Consider the following 20,179-nt stretch of genomic DNA (forward strand, 5'->3'; position numbering starts at 1 on the left):
ACGTGCAACCTTAACCTGGTCTGTGACATCAATACGACTTGTTGGCGGGATAGATTTGTGCCCCAGATTCACCCTTCTGTGGAATAGACTCCCACTCCACGTAAAGCAGATTATCTCATTAGCCCTTTTTTAGTGCAACCTGGATAACTGGATGGGGAACAGAAAATATACCCCTGGGATTCCACCTGTGTCCCTGCTGGACAGGGACATTGGTTAATGACTTATCAGAACATGGGCTAAATTCTTAGCTAGGCTTGTAAGGGCCTCAGGGCCAATAGCCTAGTAACTTCCTATGACCCTATGATCCTATGATCACAAGTTATTGATGCATTTTGGTGCCAGAAAATTGGATAAAATACAAAAAACAAAAAAAATGTTTTTTTGCGGACATATTAGTAAGCTGAACTAAGGTAAAGTTTAGTTACATAAGAAGATATACTGAGGGCTGCCAAGGAATTCAAATGATATTGATAGGATGATGGAGCACCTTACATAGTACTTGTAAAAACAGAAAGTATGAGATTGTGGATTCAGGTGCAATAATATCCAGTAAGTTATATGCTGTGATCTTAAGAGTGAGCATACATATGAGAGATGTTATGAGTGCATCTTGAGATCTGGTAGGAAAAGTCAAATGACAGAGAACGTTAGTAAAATTTACAAATTATTTTATATCTATAATCACCTTAGATTATATATATATATATATATATATATATATATATATATATATATATATATATATATATACATAAGAATTATCTAAGAAATCAGTCTTAGGAAGTCAGATGAATAGTTTCTACAAGAAATTCATGCATGCTTGGGTAAACAGTAAGAAGAGTATAAGGTAAGATTAGGTAGAAGGAGTGTAAACTCAGACAGAGGTTTACTTTGGTAGGTAAAAAAGGTTTGAGAAGCAAAAAAAAAACTATAAAATAATAGTAGCCAACTATGAATGAAAGGTATGTTGTATCTTGGATTGGAATAGTTGAAAGTTAGAGCCCAAAACACAATTCCATAGGGAAACATTGTCAACTTCCCTACTTTTCACGGAGTGTGAAATAAATGTTATTTCTACTTATTGAGTTCAGTTTCTTCATGTTGAACTCCTTGATGAATGTTTCTCATGGGAATTCAGTACCAGTGCAGTTTTCATTTGCTCCCACGAGTGACTGAATATGTATGGTCTTCTCTCCTTTCTCTAGATTATGTGAATGTGGAGTTGTATACATAGATAAGGGGGTATGGGGAGTCAAGGCCCCACAAGACTGCAAGAAGGCTTTCCACCTTCAAAAGTGCTTTTTATTTATTTTGTTAAGATGGTGGTTTGACTGGTGTGTTTTAACTAGCTAAAGCATCAGAAAAAAGTCACAGAACAAAAACTATCAGCATGTTTCTACTGAATCACAAGGAAGGCAAGAAAACATGAAGCAATAGCTAGAGGTGAAAGTAGCAAGTGACATACAGTAAGCATGCCGCAGAAAATTGCTTGTAAACAGCTAACTAGGCAGAAGCAAGTAATATATGTTTTAGGACATATGTGAATATCTCCGCTATGTAGCAAATTATAAGATTTAATTTTATGTTTGAGACTAAGATGGGGACACAAAAATGAAAGCCTAGCCTGGAAGGACAATGCATGTAGAATGCTGAATCAGATTCCATACAACTTTGAGGTTGCCACAGCTAAGGGTACTCCTTCCAACTACCTAAGAATTGATTATTTTAGTTAGTAGAAGATGTAGGGCTGAACCTCCAAATGGTAAGGTGTCTGGTGCTTGACCTTATGTTAGTAGTTTTTAGAGAAGAATTACACAACAGAGTCAGTTTAGTAGACAAAGGCAATATATTTGTCATAGTTTCACTTGATTCACTTAAAAGAGCCAATTTGCAATATTGCAGCACCTTCAGTTTCCAATATGTGATATGTAGCCTTGGGACACCATATTAGCATTGTGAAGATGATCCCAACCTCATAATATGCTCACACGCATGCACACTTTTAGGATTTTTGCAGTGATAAGTGACTTAAGAATTGTGCCAATTTATCTCAACAACGTTAAAACAATTTAAATTTCATCATTTTTAGATTATTTGAGGCCTAAAAGATTCAGTGAAATGAGCACCCATATTTCAAATTTAGATGCAAACTAACACAAGAATCTGCTTGCAAAAGAATGCAAATTCAAGTGGGTAACAAAATTAACAGGGAATAACTTTCATGTAACTGAAACAGAATATGTCTGGTATCTACTATCATGAGGATTCATGATCATTTAATAAAAATGTTTGTTGCACTCTGGAAAAATAACATTAAATCCGAACCTTGAAGTTATAACCTATAAGCAGTTATGACATGGAAGGAACCATTAAACTTGTAATTTCTTAGAGAGGATGTCTGCCTCTTGAATAATAACTCTTGCAAGTAAGTTAGTTAAACATTCAGTAACAGTCTCAGTTATACCTCTCCCCCCCTCATAGAATAAGTAATCTGTACAATACCAAAAGTAATAGGGGAGAGGCTGGACAAATAACCACAATCAGGGATAGATTTTAATTATTGCTATTATTAACTTAGACATTTGATAGAATATTAGGTCTTATGTTAGCATGCATTTTCTGAAGGATATGAAGTCTGAAACTCAAATGTCTGTCATTATTTGATGACTTCATTTCTTAATGAATTACCAGAAAACTGCAAATTTTGCATGGAACAGACCAAAAATATGAGAAAAACATTGACAGTTGAGAGGTATGGTCTCAGTGCTGCATTCACCTGCACTAGTACACGGATCAAAAGGTTAAGTGACACAGTGGTGCAGCGGTAGCATTGTCACCTCACAGCAAGAGGTTCTCTGGTTCAATTCTTGGCTGGAGTGCCTTCTGTGTGGAGTCTGCATGATCTCCTTGTGTTCATGTGGGTTTTCTCCAGGTACTCTGGTTTCCTCCCATGTTACAAATGCATGAGTCTGGAACGTTTCAACCTGGGCTGCTGCTGAAAATTGCCTTTGTTATAAGTCGGACTTTCCTGGTAAACAAATGTTAAATAAATAAATAAATGCTGTTCCTGCCAACACAATAGGTTCATAAGTAAGAACTAGGCTAGCTGCCCTTGTGGGCCATTTTAAGCCTATCCAAGTTCCCCTTTTATGCTGGAATTAACTATCCTATTTGCTTAGAGATTGGCCTTACTCATCCCATGGTCAATAATTATGTATTACCCTTAATGAGAATAACTGGGGATCATATCATAAGTAATTTGAGGGGACCCATGCATGAGATAAAGCATTTAGGAGCTCTGTTAGTAGTAAAGGGGACAGTCCTGTGTTACATTTTCTTTTTCCCACCCATTGATCCAAGTTGTGCTTGAATACGGACAGAGATGAACTTTGTTGTATGTGGATGGTGATGGGGAGTATGTTCCAGAGCAACAGTATCCACTGTGAAATATACCTGTCACTCAACTATTCTTCTGATGTTGCAGGAGAGGGTTAGATCCTTAGACTGATTATTTCTGCTGCCAAGTGACTTGCTGATGAGAAGTAAATCCATCAATAACTTAACAGTCTGTAGAATACCAAGTACCTTCACAAACAGACCAGTCACCAGTGGAGTCCCCCGGGGTTCTGTGCTGGGATTGCTCCTGTTTGGCATCTAGTTTTCTGAAGTAAAAACCAATACCAAAGGGCTCTGGTTGACTAAGTCCACAGATGACTGCAACTTAGGAGCAGTCATTAGTTGTTTGGGATTTGAGAATTTATCTGGACAATGACCTAAACTTTGCCAACATGTGTACCTTGTTGTAAAAAAAAAAAGTCTTTCTATATTGTAGAGCTTGTAAACAAAGAAATTGTGTCTAAATCTAGGGATGTCATTATTCCCCTTTACTCAGCCCTCAATGTGCCAGTTATTGAATATAATGCCCCCATTGACACATGCAACAAGTGGAACACTGACAGTGATACCTTACTAAAAGGATGTGTGGCCTAAACAACATGTCCTGCATGGACTGACTCAAAACTCATTCATGCCCACTGGTGGCTGCCACAACATTTACTTTAATAACTTAAAAAAGTTTACTTTTCTTTAAGGATATACTCTGTATGTGTGACGCTGCATCTCATTTATTCTTTAAGGACACACTCTGCATGCATCACAGTGTGGGGGATTTGATTTCTGGCAACCATGGACAAGATAAACCTGCTGAGCTAGCCACCCTTTAATGCATGGAGTGAGACATGGATGAACTATACTCCTGAGTGTGTCGCCCTTTGGATGAGATGTTGAATTGAGGTCCCATCTTACTGTGTTAATGGTAGGTGCTGAGAGATCTTTTATATCCACCTGAGCTATCAAAAAGAGTGGGGGGAAGTTCCCCAGTGTCTTGGCCAAATTTCCCATAGTAGTATAAATATCACAAGGGTCTCCCCTGAAAAGATGCTACTAGCCTAATGGGACTAACCTGGTCAACAAAGGATATTTAAAATAAAAGTTTTAAATGAAATCCACATCTCTGCCTTCATTTCAAAAGGAAAGAAGAAAATAGTGTGCAGACTGACAGTTTTGTGTTTATGGTAACTGGGAGGGGAGAGACAAGTAATGGGACACAGAGAATGCTTACTATGATCTAACTTTGACTATACTCAGTATCCTACCAACTGCTAAGAGGTGACCTGTGTCTGGTCCTCTCACCCAGTACTGATGGATTTACTACAAATCAGCAAGTCAAATGACATTAAAAATACTTGGTATAGGTATCTAAACCTCTTCTGCAACATCAACAGAATGGTTTGGAGGGACAGAGGATACTTCTGCTCTGGAACAGACTGCCCATCCACATAAAACAAAGTTCATCCCTGTTCATATTTAAGCACAGCTTGGATCTATGGAGAATCTGGCCATAGGAAGTATGATTGTGTTATCAGAATTGCAATAAGTGGATAAGAACGAAACTAACAGTAAACAGTGCATTGAAGTAATATGTGCACATACGGACAAACTGGAATAGCCTGTGACCCCAGTAGAAAAGCAAAGTGTTACACCAGGTAGCTTTAGCACCTAACTTGGCATACACTCATTGGTCTACCTACAAACATTTAAAAATTTTTCCCAAGTTTCAAATTGGAGAGTTTCTTACCAAGATAATCCCGGCTTTAGCTGTTGCAAACTGCATTAAGAGCCATCCATAATTGCTTGGACCCCACATTCCCAGGCAGTCCCCCTTCTTAAGACCGATACCTAATAGTCCTGCTGCCAACTGGTCCACCTGTAATAGAGCACAAACAGTAAAATGTAAGATGAAAGTTCCAAACCTGGGATTGAATAGCACTGAAAGAAGTGTGAATGGAGAGTGGGAAATCCCCATTTAAGGTTAGAGATGAAAAAAAAAACATACACTCATTTTCAAGTCCAACCATGTGCACCTACCTCTGGATTATAATGCATATCATAATTTCAAAAACTGAGCAGCTTTTCATAAAACTATTCATTTTTTTTATTCTCCCTTAAAGCTATCTTATCCCCCCAATCAATTATTTTAAGTGCTGTTAGTGTTTCATTTGTTTTATTTATTTTAGTTGTATAATAGTGCTGCTCCTACCTGTAGACTGTCCTTAAGTTACACAGAAGGTCAATTCCTACATGTTCTGCATGGTAAATTTCAACCTTGTTCACTCATTTCCTAGTCCTGTGGACTTATGCTTAACACTTGCACCCCTGAACAGATTGCAGTGATATTCATGTAGTCTGTATGCAGATGCTACAATACAAGCAACCTTTACTGCAAGGATATGCCGTCACTGTTTGCAAATCTTACAGCTCCAGATTTCCATCCCAGGGCCATAGCCATGCATGAATCAACCCTATATCATCCCCTAAGAGAAGGAGAGCTGGCCAAAAAAAAAAAAAAAAAAAAAAAAAAAAAAAAAAAAAGCTCATAATTTTAACCAGTTCTGATTATTGAAATTACAATAACATAAAATACCAAAAAAACAGAACAGTATTATCACTGACTCAACACTGACAGTACATAATGTGATACCACAGTGTTTAGTACATTAGTGAGAAAGCATTGATTTGAAGATTTTTATGTCAGGTTACAGCATTTACAGTAAATTATTTATAGATCTAGTAAACATTACTAACCGTGATTTAGTAAGGATAGTAAATGAATAACATTACATTTATATTGGTATAATTTGTGTAGCACTTATTTGAACTCTTTGGGAATGTCCAGCACTTTACTGGATATTATTAGTAAGATTACTTATACATTTTAGTCTGCACCAGGGGTCTAACACTCAAATAATCAGTGGTGCTGTATGAGGACTAGAAAACTCAGGCAAGGGCCACATTCTCTAAGACTAAAGGAAATGTAAGCAGTGTTGAAAGAAAAGTAGTATAGTCACTTCCATCATCTGTAGTTACGCTCGTTTGAGGGCTGTTTGAGATCCCTGGTTTAGACTTATGTTATTTTGTCAACTTGCCAAAGATTACCTATCTGCCTTTATTAAATAATAATTTTCCTTTATAGGAAACATATTCTATAGTCTAGTGTATCCATTTACGCAAAAAATTGACCCTCCCCCATTATTATACAAATGCAAAAATAGTGTTAGACATAATTCATCCTAATTTTGTACCATGCAATACATTCAGATAAATAATGACACCTCAAATCTACAAGATGATTAGAGTAAAAATTATACATAGCAACCATTCTTACATGCATTTAAGTCTAAGTTAAAAAAACACCTATATTTTTCCATTAATATAAGATAAAATATTCCATCCCCTTCTCCGGATATTGTTTTAGATATTGTAAATCATATTCTTTATGTTTATCACATCATTGTAAGCTAGAAGACTCTAAAAGGTCCTGTCTTCTCTTTAATTATGTTTATGTAAGATATTCCTATTCATACAACATGGTTGAATTAATTTTACTGGTAACAGTTGTATTTTCTATTGAATGAATTTTGGATATTTATGTATTATCGTAACCAGATTTTCGCGGTTGCGGTAATACGCTGATTGGCCCAAAAAATGGATTGTGGGAGTAAGGGTAAGGTTCAATGTGATGGTTTCTTTTGGGAATAACCTTGTTTGTCCCAAATTCGTAACCTAAATGTAAGCAGGAATGTGAATCTTGCTTTGCGTACAACCTTTGTCATATCTGCTTGCTGTTTAGGTCCTGCATGGTAATGTTTCACATTCTGCCAGCTAAGAAGACCGCACTCATTTTAATAATCTTTAGCACATTTTGATTATTTTTACAGCCCATGCAAAGGAAATCATTAGTTTGGATGGTAGAGGTAAGAAACTGAGACCTCCTGTCCATGTGTACATAAATATATCGCGTACATAGCAGTACGCTTTCAGATTAGTCATAACAGAAAGTGTAATGTAAGGGATGGCAAAAGTTGCTATGCTGTTTTTCAAAAATGGTTATCAAGGCAACAAGGTTTTGTTTATTTGTAGTGGGAAACGTGCCCAGTTCATTTGTGTTAGCATGCATTTTGTCAAGGATTTGAAGTACTGAAGAGTTTGCACTCCCCTTCTTAGGTTAGCAGACATCGCTTTTCCTGCCACGAAAAAAAGGAACATTCAGCGGGCAGACTTGCAATAACCGACATGCTGGCAGTCAAGTGCATAAAGAAACAACCACAGTATGTTTTTTTTTTACTTTTCAGTGACAACACTCCCAAAAACAACCAGAACTGTTAAAGAAAACACAGTAGTTAACATTTTGAAAACATTAACACACATATTGCCTGATCGTCAACCAGCCAGTATTCCCATCAAAAATCTGGTTGCGATAATACGTAAGTACTGAATATTGTAATAATAACCACTTATGCATATATATATATATTCAGCAAAATAATGCTGTGAATATTGCAACTTCTTAACTGTTCTGAAAGGGGTTTCTCTATCAAGACTTCTGCATCATGTATGTTACATTTTTCTATCTCAAACATCATGAGATCACAATATAATTTTCAAAACAATTGATTGTGGTCTAATTTGCTAGACAACACCTCATCTTATCAACTACCAGTTTGTTTAATTTTGCTTGTTATGTTACCAGCCTACCGAATGGGATACTAGGTGATTTCATTTTCAGTAGGATTGTTGTTCTGTCAATATGTGTGTTTAATGAGCACTGAACAATGTGGTATGGAGTTCCGGTTTATGTTTGCAGTACTTTTTCTTCATCATCATGTATCTCTGGAGGATTGTGAATAACTGTTTTTTTTTTTTTTTGCAAAGTACAGTTTGATCCCCTTTCTCTGAGAATGTGCATTCTTACAGATTATATACAAAACTATCAGGAGTTGGCTCTACCTTCAGAAAAAAAGAAGATATGATTTTATATGTGTCATTTGTTAATAAGGTTGCTTACTGGATGTAGCTTGGATGGATGGTATTTGGTAAGATGGGTAATCAGTAATTTGGAGTTAGTAGAGATTAGATAGATCTTACTGTTTATTTGCCATAAGACTTTTAAGCTCGTGTCTGTCATTTATAGTTTTACCCGTTTCTCCTGAAAACTTTCTTTCTGAACTAACTAGCTAATCTTTACAATATGGAGACCACCAAAGTACAGACAGGTGTGCACCTTATATTTTTGCCAAGTTAAAGTATAACCATGATACATCCAAATGAAAGTGTCTGAATGTTTTGGAGACAGTATATGTGTGTGAATGAGAGTATAGAAGGTCAAGGGATATTTTGGAAATGTGTTGTCTGGTACAGTGTGCTGTGATAAATGGCCACAACCAGTTACATAGTGTGTTTGGTCTTGTTGGCTTAGGTGGAGGGTTAAGGATTGGTGTAACATGAGTTACAGATTGAGGACAAGAACAGTGGTGATATGGTCAACATAGTGGTTTTGTAGAGTGGCAGCATGTAAGCTAGACAAGGAGATGAGGGGAAGTTGTGATTTTTTACCTCTGAGATGGTAAGACATTGGAGGTAATTTGTAGGGGTGTGAGCTAAAATGGCTGATGGAGGAGATTTATGAGGCACACTCCTTTATATGCATGCAATAGGGTGAAAGTGATTCACTGATGCTATTACATGGTTTGGCATGAGCAGTCTGTGATTTCTTATTTGCATCAATTTTTATATTGATGGGTTCTCTAGAATTTTAAAGTGGACCACATCGCTTCAGTTTTTGTAGTGACAGTGTTTTATCTTCCAAAGTATCCACACAGATCTATACAAATAAGAATTTGCTGTTTTAAATGGCTTTTTAAACCAAACTTCAGTTTTCCCAAAAGAAGGATATTTATTTTATCCAGATGTACAGATAATCATATATATATATATATATATATATATATATATATATATATATATATATCTTGAGAAAAGTGTTTTCTGCAACCCTGTCTGCTTCAAAATATGTATTACCAGGTCATCTGAGTATGTTGTGGTTCCACAGAATGTTTGCCTCCATCATCTTACTTAATAATGCTAACAATTGACTAACTTAAGTATGAAACAATATGAAAATCATGAGCCATCCTTTTCTTACTGTTTTCAGTGTCAGGACTGATTTGTCATATTATCTTTTGAGATAATTTTTACTATTGCCTATATTTTTCTCCACAATACCATTACTCATAGGGCAGGAATGATTGCCTGTTTAAGACAGCTTGAGGCCTATCATATATCCTCTCCATTAGTGTTACAGAAATCACAGTATGCATGACAATTTCTTCATTTCATCTTTATACACACCCACATTAGTCTCCCAAGTAAACATCTGATGACCAGCTGAACTGATTTGTCATATCATCTTTTGAGATAATTTTTACTTTTACCTAGTTTTTCTCCACAATACCATTACTCATAGGGCAGGAATGATTGTCTGTTTCAGACAGCTTGAGCTCTATCATATATCATCTCCATTAGTGTTACAGAAACCACAGTATGCATAACAATTTCATAATTTCAGCTTTATATGCACCCACATTAGTCTCCCAAGTAAACATCTGATGACCAGCTATGTCACGTTATGTCATACAATAGTACATATTTCTGAAGAGTGTAAGACCTACACTAACGTGTCAACTTGCATACAGTGAGTCAACATGTATATGTTTATCTCCAAGCCATGCATATAATCAGCTTTTAACTTTCCATAGGACCATGCTAATGACCAGCCAAATGGAATGAGTGCTGCATTTCTGGTGGTGCAACTTTGAAGCAACCCGCATGCAAAACATTCATATGTCAGTTGGGCATGCAAATGGGAGGGGCTTTCATATGCATTCCATGTGACCAAAAAAATTGACAGACCCACTCACACCGATATTTACACTTATATGCACAGACACACACACACACACACACACACACACACACACACACACACACACACATACAGAGTCATGGCTAATTCATTTGCAGTGTTCCATTTGAATGTATATAGCTATGTATCTGTAAGCACTGCAGTACCCATACCATATAAAAATGTCATGCATATCCTTTGTAAGCCTGTACAATGTTCATTACATACCTGTTGTAGGTAAACTTCATCATATGATCAAGTGATGGCACATACATTTAAAGCAAAAATAGGGGGGAGTACAATCTTATAAGACTTCATGCAGCAATGACTGCAGGCACACTCCAGGAGAGTACCTGCTGGCATTTGTACCCACTGCTATATATGTCTTTCACCCTCAAGGGAAAGTCTGCACCACTTTAGTATTGGTTAGCTGTCTTCTGTTTGTATTTCACTATCTAATTCAAGTCATGGACATTGCATTTTTGTAAGACAATGAAAGGAATGTGGCCTCTAGTGTGCTGAAAGCTTGTTCTTTGACTGCCTCTTCCAAAAAAGGGAGAAAAATGCTTAATGCAAATGGTTTCACTTAAACAGGACTGGAAGGCCTCAGAAGTAATTGTGTTGCACATGTAAACTGACTGAGCATTTTAAGGGCAGATGTGTGACTGCTACAGTAAAATATCTACACTGCATCATCATAGCACAGATATGGCATTGAAATCTATACTTTACAGGATACAAACCAACAATGTACAATAAAATCTGCAGATGTACCATGCATAACAGTGATAGGCATTCTCCAGTCTGCATCAGCTGATGAAGTTCTACAGCTGCTGTCTAATAAAGCTATGAAGCAAAGTGTGCAGAGTAAAAGGTGTAAAGAACATCCAGTTTATGTTAGAATGTTGTATATCAGTACCTGCAAACTGCGATGATAGCAATAACATCAGGGGAATTTATGAAAAAACAAATTAATGATAATGGTTCTAACTCCTACGTTACCATTATGATAACCACCAATGATATTTTTTCTTGCATACTACAAACTATATTTGTTGATGGAATGTTTCTTTTAGTGACTGAAGATTGTTATCAGGTTAATAGAATACATGCCCCTGTTGGTATTGGGGATGACGCATTTTTTAGTATAATTCATACTGTTATCAAAAACAAAAGTTACATATAGTGTCTCTTGGTATGGCATATATGACATCTGTAACAGTCCAATGTAGGCATGATATCTGTAATAGTCATGAGAAACACTGAAATCAAACATGGTCTTGTCTGATTATGAGAAGGGTACTACCAGTTATACTGTAAATAATCTTCTGGCAGCAAAGCTAAAGGTTGTTGGTTCTTCCTTTGTCATGTTTGGTATCAGATGCAGAAAAAAAGTCTTGCAGCACTGGTTGGCAACAACTCTGCATTCATAATTCTTGTAAAACAAATGCCAGCCCTAGCATTTGTGGATTAAGCTATGACTAATGATATATTTACAGATATAAGTAAGGGCATACTAAAAGAGCCTGTGGAACTCTCTGACTCCTTTGACAATAGCTATATATTAAGACAATTACACTGAAATGGATCAATAAAGGCTACATCTGCAACATTACCCTTCCTGTTTGACCTGAATGTTTGGAACCATTCTGAAGGATATTCACAAAGTCGGAATGCAATGGAAGGCTAATACAGGAGACTGAAATTCTTGTTGAATCTGGTCACTGATTTCTGTCAGTGGCAGACATGCTCAAAACCATCCAGGTTGAACAGAACTATGTGGATGACATCAGCCAAAAATAATGGTTGGTATTCCACCTTCACCTAAGACATAGCTTCTGGTGGACATGGAAAAGTGCTTTAATAACCTATTGTAATGTACTCACAATTTTATAGCTAAGGTCCCATGCAAGATAGCAAAACATTGTCCATTCTAACAACATTTACTGATAATGCACACTACAACTGGCTTGTGTAGTATAACTGTGTATATGAACACCATTACTTCATGTTTGCTTTACCATGAATGCCATGCATGACCAATGTGTTTCACCACATCTCTTCACAACTACTGTTTGCACAAAACACAACAAGAGTGCAGTTACGGGACATGCACCAATCATTCTCTGGTTATTGGAATAAAATCTATCAAATTAGGTTATCACAAGCTTTTCTATCATGACAACAAATGATACAAACATGAATATGATATTTGCTGCTGTCCTCACATACATAAACATGTGGGATTATGATCCTGTCTTTCAAGCATTACTTCCCCCAAACTTTCAAATGTAAATGATTATTATATATTGAGTAATGTTGTGAATTATTGTGATGAAAGTCACCAACTGCAGACCTTAAAAGAGCAAGTTAGCCATTAATGCTCAACATTCCACTGCTAATCTAGTCTCAGTCTAAAAAGCAGCCTTGTGCCATATGTGGAATGGCTGCTTAGTGCACTGAGTTGACAGGATTGAGTAACTGTTGCTGATTTACCTTCTTTGGGTAAAGAGGTGTGCCTAGCTCATTGCATCAGTGATAACTGCTGAAGCATGGATGTATTGCCTATGGCATTGAGCAGAGATGGCACACTCTGTACTCTTCCCACAAGTCTGAGTCTCTATGGGCAGAGCCTCTCCTATGGAGGCTGCTTTTGTGGAGGTCACATGCCATCAGTGGATGGGGAGTTAGTCTACATTGCCAACTAACTGCCACCAGTGGATAGAGAGATCTGATGTTGTCTGTTCAGTTTTCATCAAAACCTGAGGGTCTCAGTTCAGAGCTTGGAAATGACTCGGCCACGAGCAAGCTTAAGACTCCAAGCTAGAGCTCCTCCCATCCTACTCATACTGCCTAGCTCCTCTCAGATACCACTGATCTCATTTGCTGCTCACAGAGAAGCATCATGGTCAGATTAGAGCTCCTGCTCAGTGTTTTCTAATGTATATTCAGCCAACCATAAGAGGGCTTTTGACCTAATTCCTTCTTTTCCCTACCCTTCTCATTCTTTTCTCTGCCATTTTTGCAAAAAAAAAAAAGGAGTGCAGTGCAGTGGTTTCTGCCAGATGGTCATTGTCTCTCTCTCTCTCTGTGTATCTGCCTTTCTTCCTTCAGTCTTGCTGTTATGTCAGAGAAATCTGACAAGCCCTATGGGCTTAAAAAATGCACTTCCTGTGAGCACAAGATCCCTGTATCTGATGCCCACAGAGAGTGTGTTTATTGTTTGGGTCCTACCCACTTTCAGGTGGTTTGTTCTGTCTGCAAAGCCTTTCTTCACCTTGCCCTTTCAGACAGAAGAAATAAATTAGTTCTCAGGGGTCTTATTTCCCTTCTTTCTCCTGCTGTTGCTTCCATCTCAGGGGCTCAAATATCTGCCAAAAGTCTATGGAGGCCAGGGATCATAAGAAACAGTCCCCAGACCCCCTTCCCCAGACCCCTCTGTGTCTGTTGAATCAGAGCTTCCAAAAAAGCCCCAAGACATTTGGAGCAGAGTTCTCCAACTCCAATACTGGTTTCTTCTTCTCTGCCCTGTGCCCCAGCTCCCTCTTCAGGGCCAGAACATGTGGCACTGAGTATGTCCAGAAGGTTGCTTCCCCTTGACATCAGTCCAGACCTCCCACAGTGTCCTTATCCATCAGACCCTCTTGGAGCCTATCGAAAATTGAGGTGGATAGACTGATGAGAACATTTCTCCATATGCAGATCCATATGGAGGTCATCCCAGCTCCATCCCCTATGAGATTTGTGAGCAGAGCTTCTCCCTGCAGGATTTTTTTTTCTTCTGTGATCTGGCCTACTGTTTCAGAGCTTCCAGATCTGTCGGTCCCTGGGACTGGTCTATTGGGCCTGATAGTCCTTACCTCTTTGAGCCTGACTTCTTCCTTTACTTTCTGTGTTTTGACTACATCAGAGCTGAGTGCATCTCAGAGCCGAAGCCTCGATGTTGAGTCTGGGGAGATGACTTCGACTACAAAGCTCTCAGAATTATTGCTTCCCCTCAGTGCCCTGGATTTCGACAGCTTGATGCCAACTCCCCCCTCATACAGAGGGCTGCTGGTGACCAGGGACAGTCTGTACCTGATCCTTTGGGAAAGGGAGGCTTCCTTGGGAGTCTGGTAGTCCTTCTGTCTTTGAAGTGGTGGAGAGGGTCCTTCAGATCCATACCTTCCTCTCCTGAGATCTGTGTTGGAGACCTTTCTTCTACCACTGGGGCAGCCAGTTCCTCAGGGCCTCCAGACTCTTCCACTTGGGGAAGCCCAGACTTCTTCCAACACCTCCCTGGAGCACCCCACTGAGGAGGTTCCCCAGAAGAAAAGGTGCAAAAGGCAGCACCCAGATTCTCCAGAGGAATCTCTCACAATGGACACTGACTTCGATGAATAGGTGGGGTCCCCTAGATCTCCACCCAATGTCTCCTTTGCAGACATTTTAGAAATTCTATGCCAGAGAGGTGGACAGTCAGCCCCAAACCCCACTCAGGATGAGTCAGTGTTCCTGGAGGCCTTTGGGACCGGCCCATCTACATCCTGGGTGTCCCCCCATGGAGACCCCCTTGTGGACCTGGTGTCTGCAAGGGCATGGAAGGAACCAGGCAATGCAGAGCCTATTCCTAAAAAAGCAGATAAAATTTTTAGTGCCCAACAGAATAAACCTCACTGGACAAAGGGCATTCCAGTAGATCCCATGGTGGTGGTGGTGGCCACAAAGAAAGGGCTTGCCCAGGAATGTTCTATCGTCCATCCTCCTAACAGGGAGTCTAGGGCTATGGACAGATTTGGAAAAAGGGTCTACGCTTCTTCCACTTTTGCCCTCAGTGCATCAAATTACCTTTCCCACTTTACGAGGCTACAGAGAGACTTACTTAAGGAACTCTTTAGCTCCGGCCCTGAGTCCATGATGGTGGAGGAACGGACTTCCTTTACCTCCCATATGGCCACTCTGCAGTCCGTTTCCAATGTTTCCATGAGGCTGATCTCTCAAGCAGTTGAAGGCTCCTCTAGGGTGGCCTGTTTTGGCATTGCCATTCGGCACCTTTCCCGGATGTGTGGTTTTGTGGAACCTTTCAAGCCATCATTTGTCAAAGCCCTCTTTGACAGTTCCTTCCTCTTTGGACTGAGTGTTTGTCACACACTCTTCTGGAGTGAGAAAGACAGAAAGACCCTGTCTGCCATCGGAATCCGGTTCTCTACCTCACAAAGGTCCTTATCCAGGAATCAGTACAATTGAAAGAAGTTGTGGTTCAGAAAATCCCAGGGTCTTTTCCAGGATGTTCATGGAGATTATTCTCCCAGGTGCAGAGGGAGGGAATAATTTGAGTGGTAGCACTGCCCTTAGGGCAGAGGGGGTACATTGAATCAGGGGTCTCGGGATTCTCCTTCGGAGAACTCCTTGCAGCATCTTTGAGGTGTTGCTCGACTGTCCCTCTCTGGAGGATGTCAAGGAATGATGCTCCTTGCACCTAGAAACCCAGTTAGCTATCATGAATAGGTGCAAGGTGTCATATCCAGAGGTTAGTCCATTCGATTTTTAAATCTCTCCAAGCCCAAACAATACCTCCCCGATGTTCCACCCAGTCAAAGGGAGGTGGAAACTTTGGAAATTGCAAATTTGCTTCAAAAAAAGAGTCATCCAGGAGGACCCTGCAGACCAGCAAGGGTCAGGGATCTACTCCCAATTCTTTTTTGTTCCAGAGAAAACAGGGGATCTCAGGCTCATCCTGGACCTAAGTTATCTGAACAAATCATTAAAACACATGAAGTTCAGGATGGTCACAGTTCAGTCCATCCTTCCCTTTCTACAGAAGGATGACTGGATGTGCTCAATAGACCTGAAAGATGCATACTATCATAACAAAATGAACAGATGCTCCAGAAGTTACCTCCATTTCTGACAGGAAGCCAGTCACTACCAATTTTGTGCATTTCCATTTGGTCTCACCACAGCCCCTAAGGTGTTCACCAAATGCATGACAGTAGTTGCAGCTCACCTCAGACTGCTTGGATTTTACATGTTTCCTTACTTGGAATACTGGTTCCTAGTCACACCATCCAGGCATCTACTGGTTCAGTCCAGGGATCTTCTCTTGCAGCTGGCCCCGACTTTAGGGATCACTATAAACCTTCTTCTTCTTTTGGCTTTTCCCAGTTAGGGGTCGCCACAGCAGAACACTTGTCCGCTCATGGTTGGCAGTGGAGTTTTACGGTGTCGAGTTGCCAGCCCAGTGCCCAACCTTCCACAGAAGGCACACACACACACACTCACACCTAGGGCCAATTTAGAGTGTCCAATCCACCTACAGCATGTCTTTGGGGTGTGGGAGGAAACTGGAGTACCGGAGGAAACCCACGCGACCACAGGGAGGACATGCAGATTCCGCACAAAAGGCACCCCAACCGAGGATCGAACCAGAGAACCTCTTGCTGTGAGGTGACAATGCTAACCACTGCACCACCGTGGCCGCCCATATCACTATAAACCTTCAAAAGTCCTAATTACAACCTGTGCAGGGGATTATTGGAGGCTGCTTGGATACAAACAAAACCCTAGCCTATCTTCCACTGGACAGGATTCTCTCACTACAGACACACATCAGGCAAATGTTAGTGGACCCAGTTCCTCCAGCAAATCTTGTCCTTAGGGCTCTGGGTTCTATGGCTGCAACAATAACTTTACTACTGACAACTATGAGAGTCCTGCAATGGATGTTATCAGTCCAATGGTCCCTTCTGCATTATCCGCTCAATCATCCTATAAGACTATCTTGAGTGTGTAGAAATTCTCTTTTGTGGTGGTTTCATGACCCAGAAGTGTCTCAGAGTCGACCTTTCATTCTTCCCATCACTGTCGCCACTTTGACCATGGACACCTCCCAGATGGGGTGGGGGATCATTACCTGAGACAGACAGTTTAAGGCACGTGGACTTCCCAGGAGGCTAATCTGCATATCAATGTCCTAGAGATGAGGACATAGCTTTTAGTGTTGCAAGCCTTTCACTCCCTTCTTCCTCTAGGGACAATTGCAATTCAGACCAACAACATGTCTGTTGTGTGGTACCTCAACAAACAAGGTGGAACCAAATCCTACCCCCTTTGTTGAGCAACGATGAGGGTATGGCAATGGACTCTCTCTGTCAACTGCTTTCTTGTTTCAGTGCACATCCCGGGGGAGTACAACATATCAGTGGACAGGCTCAGCAGAGTTTTTTTGATGCCTCATGAGTGGTCTCTGAATCAGTCAGTGGCAAACAGGATTTTCCTCAGATGGGGTTAACCCTGCTGCAATCTCTTTGCCTCTCCCTTCAACAAGTGCAGCAGGTTCTTTCCCTGATCCCTGCACAGGGGCAGTCACCAAGAGATGCTGCAGTCCATGCTTGGCCTCCTGGTCTTCTGCATGCTCCTCCCTCTTCCTCTGATCCCCAAATTTCTGCAGAAGGCATACAGGTTCAAGAGCAAATTGATTCTCTTTGCCCCCCTTTTGGCCTCAACAGGATTGGTTCAACTTCCTGTGGTCTCATCTAATTTGCCCTCCGTGGATCCAGACCTTCTGTCTCATCCTTCAGAGCAAATTCATCCAGATCTTTACAACTTGAAACTAACCGTATGGTTTCTCCAATCCCGATGATGGCTAGACAATCCAGGCTTTCTTCCCCAGTTCAAAGGACTATCATTTCCTGCCATAAATCTACTACCAGAAAAATTTATAAAAGCAAGTGGAAGAGGTTTTCCATTTTGGCCCAGAAGCATCACATTGATCCACTTACAGCACCCATTTCAGCAGTCTCTGGACTTCCTAGCTGTTTTTTTCATTGGGGGGGGGGGGGGCAGCTTCTCTACTGTTAAAGTTCATTTAGCAGCCATTACTAATTTTCACACTGGGAGAATGCTACTTCTTTAGCTTCTATACTTTGCAAAGCCTTTCTCAATAGTAAAGTCCTTTTTTGACCTCCTATCAAAGATCCTACTCCTCCGTGGGATCTTATGTTGGTTCTTCAAGCTCTGACCTTACCTCCCTTTGAACCTGCTGCTAAGGTAGAGTTGAAATTCTTGTCCTGTATAACAGCCAATTATTTCAGCCAAGAGGGTGCAGGAGCTTCAAGAATTGAATTCCAAACCTCCATATCTTATTTTTCATAAAGGCAGTTACTTTATGTACTATCTCATATCAATTCTTATAAATAAAACCATAAATGAAGCAACCATCCCAGACATATGGAAAATTTCTCACATCATTCTTCTACATAAAGGAGGTAACTCAAACGACTACTCCAACTACTGAACAATAGCTTTATTATCCCCATTAGCTAAAATCATGGAAAAAGGCATTCATCATCAGCTACTGAACCATTTAATTCAGCATAACTTACTAGCCAATACCCAACATGATTTTAGACCATTCCACAGCACCACTACAGCCCTTCGTTCCTTCACTGACTCTATCAACAGAAACCGCAACAATAATACTCTCTCCTCAGCTCTCTTCTTAGATCTTTCAAAATCTTTTGACATGGTGAACCACCCTTTGCTTTTAAATATACTAAAGTCACTTTGTTTTGACTCGCTAGCTATGCAATGGTTCTCTTCCTACCTCAGCAATAGGCAACAAGCAGTGCTCTGGGAAAATAATCTATCATCCCTCCTGCTTGTCACCTTCGGTGTCCCCCAGGGATCACTTCTAGGCCCGCTACTTTTCTCCATTTTTATAAATGATCTGCATTTAGCTATTCCACAAGCTACTTGCATACAATATGCAGATGATTCTACACTCATCTGTACAGCTAAATCTTCTTCTGAACTACAATCCATAACTCATAAGGTGCTTAACACAGTAGAGTTATGGTTTTTAAAGCGCTGTCTCCTCTTGAATCCTAAAAAAAACAAACTCTTACTCTTCTCTCCTACCCGCAAGTCTACACCACTTGACTTCTCAGTCATCTCTAATAATTGTATCCTCATTTCACCAGAATCCTACACTAAACTCCTTGGAATTACAATAGATAACAACCTTAACTTTGACATTCACATTAACAACACTATAAAAAAGTTAACAGAAGACTGGGCTCCCTATATAGGATTAGACCCTTTCTCACCTCTACAACTAGAACTACTATTGCCCAATCTCTTCTAATCTCCATACTGTTCTATGCCTCACCAATCTACACTAACCTAACTAAAAGCAATTTGCTCAAACTAGCAAGCTCCTATAATAACATCGCCCGGTTTGTCTCTGGTAATCCCTTCAGAACCCATCACTGTCACAATCTAAAACAACTTGGCTGGCTTGAACTACTGAATCAGCTTCAATTTAACCAACTTACCATAGCCCATAAGATCCTCTATGATCCAAATAAAACTCCAATTCTCTCCAACCTTATAATCCCCTATAAAAATCTCAATACCTTACGGTCTTCGAATAAACTATTAGTTAGCATAAACATGTCCAACAACTTGGCAGGTGACTCACTCTTTTCGAACACAGTTGGCAAAAACTGGAACCTTCTACCTAGTGAACTTACTTCCCTACACCTCTTCAAACAAAAACTCAAATTACACCTTAAAACACACTGGCTATGCCCTTGTAGTAACCCAGACTAGATTTTCACCTCTGTTTATAACACTTCCTTGTGTATAACACTTCCTTGTTTATATACTAATCAAGATATGATTGTTTAGCTGAAATGAAAAGTTAACAGTAAAACTACTGTAACATCTAAGTATTTTTCTCATCTGAAAAGTCACGTCCAATTTTCTGTTTTTTGTCATTTTATGTACAACGTAACATATTTGATTTAATTGCTATTTACTATTTTACTGTTATTTACTACCTAGTTAAGTGCTATTTGTAAGCTAATTTATGGTAATCTTTAACCTTGTTATAACTGT

The 20,179-nt window shown here is 39.7% G+C and overlaps 1 protein-coding gene across 3 annotated transcripts in view; it reads right to left on the reverse strand.

Moving 5' to 3' along the window:
* LOC122817284 (medium-chain acyl-CoA ligase ACSF2, mitochondrial-like) overlaps positions 1–20,179 on the reverse strand; it is a 1,357,975-nt gene that overhangs the window by 962,112 nt on the left and 375,684 nt on the right. For all 3 annotated transcript variants that reach the window (XM_044090508.1, XM_044090507.1, XM_044090509.1), the window contains exon 3: positions 5,138–5,266. In XM_044090508.1, coding sequence (XP_043946443.1) covers positions 5,138–5,266 — 129 coding nt within the window. The remainder of the gene's footprint in view (positions 1–5,137; positions 5,267–20,179) is intronic.

The sequence above is a fragment of the Protopterus annectens genome, chromosome 12.part0 (genome assembly GCF_019279795.1).
Source record: "Protopterus annectens isolate FY-2018-M chromosome 12.part0, PAN1.0, whole genome shotgun sequence".
Classification (NCBI taxonomy): Eukaryota; Metazoa; Chordata; order Ceratodontiformes; family Protopteridae; genus Protopterus; species Protopterus annectens.